The sequence below is a fragment of the Montipora capricornis genome, chromosome 6 (genome assembly GCF_036669925.1).
Source record: "Montipora capricornis isolate CH-2021 chromosome 6, ASM3666992v2, whole genome shotgun sequence".
NCBI classification, from domain to species: Eukaryota; Metazoa; Cnidaria; class Anthozoa; order Scleractinia; family Acroporidae; genus Montipora; species Montipora capricornis.
Genome location: NC_090888.1, coordinates 63,080,022 through 63,085,021, shown reverse-complemented (window position 1 = coordinate 63,085,021; position 5,000 = coordinate 63,080,022). Strand labels below are relative to the sequence as shown.

At 43.0% G+C, this 5,000-nt stretch overlaps 1 protein-coding gene across 1 annotated transcript in view; it reads left to right on the top strand.

Moving 5' to 3' along the window:
• The first annotated feature begins 4,178 nt into the window (after nt 1-4,178).
• Nucleotides 4,179-5,000, top strand: part of LOC138050733 (uncharacterized) — a 4,574-nt gene continuing 3,752 nt past the window's right edge. The window contains exon 1 of the mRNA XM_068897029.1: nt 4,179-4,997. Coding sequence (XP_068753130.1) covers nt 4,181-4,997 — 817 coding nt within the window. The 5' untranslated portion in view covers nt 4,179-4,180. The remainder of the gene's footprint in view (nt 4,998-5,000) is intronic.

The following is a 5,000-nucleotide window of genomic DNA, read 5'->3' as shown; positions in this document are numbered from 1 at the left end:
AGGCTACAAGGATTTAAATGTACAACTAGATTATAACTCGGGGAAGTCCATTCTCCACGGCACAAAAACCGTCCAGAAGCCAAAGATCGCGAAAGCGAGATTGAGAAAGGCGTTTAGAATCCAGGAAGACCCTCTGTTTTAAATCATTACGGACATAACAGAAACTTGCTCGATGGTCTTCTCTTCCGTTTTGAAAGGTGGCCCTATTCCGAAAGAACCAAATGCCGTAGAGTATGGATTTCACCAAGTGGCGTGCAATGCGGGCCCTCTTAGAACTAACAGAGGACCAGAGAAAAACACGGTTAAAAGACTTATAGCAAACTGGGAACCAAGCACCAGGGAGAGGGCAGGTGCAAAATGCGACCAGACCCTCTTGACCCTACTGCAGTTTAAAAAGCAATGGTCAATGGTCTCACGTCGGGGGCAAGAGGCGCACTGACTAGAAGAGATAACACCCCAGTTAAAGAGAGAATCGCGAACCTTGACGCCACGAAGGATAATTAACCAAATAACATCATTCTTAAAATTCTCTGTAAAAGGATCCCGGACGAGAGACCAGTGACCATCGAGAGAAAACCCTGGCCCGATAACCAGAGACCACTGTCGATGTAGGATTGGCGGGGATGACTCAACGGACAAGAGTTTCTTATAGAGAACCTTAGAAAATAGAGCGCTGTCACCCACCCTTGACAAGGTATCCAAACAAGCCTCATAAAAAGGAGTCGGGAAGACAGCGCTAGGAGCAGAATTATCACGCAAAGAAAACCATTCGGTACGCAGACAAGATAAACGGCGACCAACAAAGTACTTAAGCATAAAAAAGCTAGAATCCTCGGGAGAATTGAGAACAGAAGCCATCCCCGCCAGTCTTAAGGCCTGGGCCTTTAAGGGGAGGCTAATGACATTAATACCCCCATCCTTCGGTTTCAAAAAGAAGGTATTACGGCTGACCGTTTCCATCTTTGAACCCCAGAGGAAGGGCCAAATCAAAGCATTAACACGTGCAGTGACCCAGGCTGGCAGAGTGAGAACTCTGGCCAGGTAAACCAGCTTACTTAAGCCAAGCATATTAATAATAAGAGCCTTGTCAGGCAAGGACAAGGACCTAGATTTCCAGAGATTGAGGGATTTCTCCAATTTCTCAAGCTTGGGCTGCCAATTCAAATGTTCGGTAGGGATAGTGCCGAAGATGACACCAAGGATTCTCATTTTCTTAACCCAAGTGAGGCCAAGTGGCTCATCAGAACGACTTCTCCAAGCCCCTAACCACATTGCTTCAGTTTTACTACGATTAAGCTTGGCGCCAGAACCATTTCCATAAACGGTGACGCAATCAAAAAAGTTGGTCAAGGATCGAAGATTTCTGAGGATCGCCGTGGTGTCATCAGCATACAGGCGAACACGCGCCTGCAGTCCTCTAGCACCAGGAAGGAGAAACCCCTCAATCCCAGGAAAGCTGCGGATAAGGGAGGCCAAGACCTCCACGCAAAGAACATAAAGCAAGGGAGACAGAGGGTCTCCCTGACGCACCCCACGCTCAAGGGAAATAATATCAGTGAGCCAACCGTTCAGAGTAATTTGCATGAATGCGCCGTTGTAAAAGGTGGAAATCCATCGACAAAAATCAGGGCCGAAACCATAAACCTGAAGCAGCTTTAGAAGAAAAGAACGATTGACTCGATCAAATGCTTTCTCCTGGTCAAGACTTATCAAAATGGCAGACTCATCAGTCCTTTGAATGTAGTCAAGGACATCGCGCAAAAGGGTAACATTTGAAAAAATGCTTCGGCCTGGAATAGAACAGGTCTGGTCCGGGTGAATAGTGTGCTCAAGGACTTTAGAGAGGCGCGAAGTAATCGCTTTAGAAAATATCTTGTAATCTACATTCAAAAGAGAGATGGGCCGCCAATTCTTTAAATGCTTGACGTCACCACGCTTCTTAAAAATCAAGCGGGTGACACTGCCCTTCATTGAGGGACATAATTCGCCGTCAGCAAAACATCTATTAGCAACACAAAGCAAAAGGGGACCCAAAGACTCCCAAAAATGTAAATAAAATTCCACCGACAGCCCATCAGATCCGGGTGACTCTCCGGTATAGACCACTTTCATAAATGCCGACCAACTTTACATTCTTTTGTATTTATGTTAATTAGACCTACTGCCCTCGTTTTAAAACAAATATTCTTTTGAAATTTGCTCGTCGTAGCGAGGTTAGTAGGGCTTATTAGCATTAAAACAAAAGAACAATTTATTTGGCCGCCATTATGAAAGAGGTCTATTAAGACTTCTGACGGAGTTCAATAACTCCTCACTAGACAGGAAACCCTCGCACGAGATACTTTGAGAACGAGAAAGGAATTTTTCCACGGAATCTAAACAACGTTGTTGTGAAGGAAGATCAAATTAATAGGTTCATTAGAAAAGAGACTTGAATAAAACTGCACGTGTGCACGCTCGATTTCTTTACGTGTAAAAACCTCGACATCGTTACAATCTAGAATAGAAGTGAGAATATTACGCTCAAAGCGCTCACGCTCAAGTTTAAAAAAATAACGAGTAGGCCTTTCTCCCTCTTCAAGCCACTGAACTCTGGAGCGAACCTTAGAGCCAACTCTTTCAAGGTGAGGGCCTTCAGTTCACTTTCGAGCTCGGAAATTTCAGAGCTAACCGACAAATCACCAAAAGTTAATTTAAGCTTAAGATCAATGATGCGATTAACCAAAAGAACGCGCTCGTGCGAGAGCTCCCTGCGCTTATTCTTAGAAAAATATGTAATTTGTGAACAAATGGAATGCTTAAAGAAATCCCACCACGACTTGACTGAAGGAAAGTGCTGCAGACAACCAGAAAGATCATCAATGCAAGTTGTAATATATTCACAAAACGCGCTATCATTTAAAAGCGAGTTGTTGAATTTCCAACAACCAGGACCACGGGAATTATTCCCAGAGGACTGGATAGAAAGATAGACCGGCAAGGTTTAATTTCGAAGGAAACAACCGCAGACATAAATCTCTGAGAAACAAAAAACTTATCAAGCCGAGAACCGATAGAAAAATGAGAATTAAACCAAGTGCACTGACGCAGCCTTGGATGAAACTTACGCCAGGCATCTGACAAAGAAAAAGTCGAACGAAAAACAGAGAGATATTTAGCAGGAACAAAGTTCCCACCAAACTTGTTAAGATGGTGATCATAGCAATTGTAATCTCCAGCGATAATAAGGCGTCAGAAGGCAAAAAATACTCGTGCAAATTATCAAAAAACACTTTCCTTTCAGTCGGATTAGTAGGCGCGTAAATATTAATTAAATTAATCTTAAAACGTATTACGGTGGCCCACAAGGGCAATACACCAATATATATTCCAGTACACCAATATATATTCCAGTACACCAATATATATTCCAGTACAACAATATATATTCTAGTACAACAATATATATTCCAGTACAACAATACTTATTCCAGTACAACAATACTTATTCCAGTACAACAATACTTATTCCAGTACAACAATACTTATTCCATTACAACAATACTTATTCCAGTACAACAATACTTATTGCAGTACAACAATATTTATTGCAGTACAACAATATTTATTGCAGTACAACAATATTTATTGCAGTACAGAAGGATGTATATTCAAGTACAGATATACATTTTTATTCCGTGACAGAATTATAAGTTCCAGTACAGAAATATATATTCTAGTACAAAAATATGTATTTCAGTACAAAGATGTGTATTCCAGGACAGAAATTTGTGTGTTCCAGTACAGAACTGTGTTTCAGTACAGAAATATATTCCGTTCCTAGCTCTCCCAAGGTCGAGGCTAAATAATTTCCCCAGACCTCTTTGCGGTCGTCCCCGCGTGTTTGATAATGGCGGCCTTCTGTGGAAAGTGTGGCTGTATGCTTCTAAAATCGTATTTTTTTTGCCCAAAGTGTGGAGATAAAATCTCGCAAGTTGGAACTACTAGTAGTGTTAGTAGTAGAACGGCGACTAGTACAAGCACTAGCACAAGCTCTGCATCTTTTCCCGCGACCATTTCCAATTTCGAAACATTCAGAGAGCGAAAGGAAACGGAGAGGCGTTCGTTCAGTGTCAGAAAGAAGTCCTGTTCCAAGAAGCAAAGAATTCAAGATTCAGAAGTGTGCATCAACGTGGGGCTAATGAAAAACAGGAAAACTGTCAAGCGAGGGGAACGACTTCCCGTAAAGTTGTCGACCTCCGCAACTGCGATAGACATACTAGAAGCTGCAAAGAAGAAACACGCAGCATACAATAAGAGATTTCGTGCAGGGGAATACCGTTTGGTTTACAAGGATGGTTCTGATGTTGATGTCATTCCTGGAACTGACGAGCCATTCAGTTTACGGCGCTACAAGGAAGAATCGGGCTTTGGATATGCACGTATCAACTTATTTCTGCTGCCAGGCAGCACCATTTTTGATGAGTTGCAGGAATCTTTGCAAGAGACCGACTCTGATATAGGTGACGATCTAGACGGGTTAGAACCCGACGCAGACCATCAAGAGTTGCTACAACCAGTGGAATGGCTGCAGCCGAGTTGTACCTCTGGACACACGTACAACGCTGATGCTAATGCTTGGTCCAGAGAGACAGAAGGGAAAATAGAGTGCCCGACTTGTTTCAAACAGTTCCCAATTGACGAAGTCAGCCTGCATGCTGATGAATGCGCTGATGCATTCTGGGAGAGAGTTGGTGATGAAAAGGAAATTACCCTGCAAAATAACGTTGAAGATGGGTTGTCACAGAAAGATCTGAAGAGTGAAATTTTACAGCTCAGACTGAGGCATCTTAAGGAAAAAGAGGAGGCTGTTCGTGTCACTGTCCGGAGAAAGAACATTTGGGATGATTTCAAGCGTTCACGTGAACGCTATTACACCCCGGACAGAATTCTGAAGGTGACGTTCTCTGGGGAGCCAGCAGTGGACAGTGGTGGCCCAAAACGGGAGTTTTTTGCAGGTT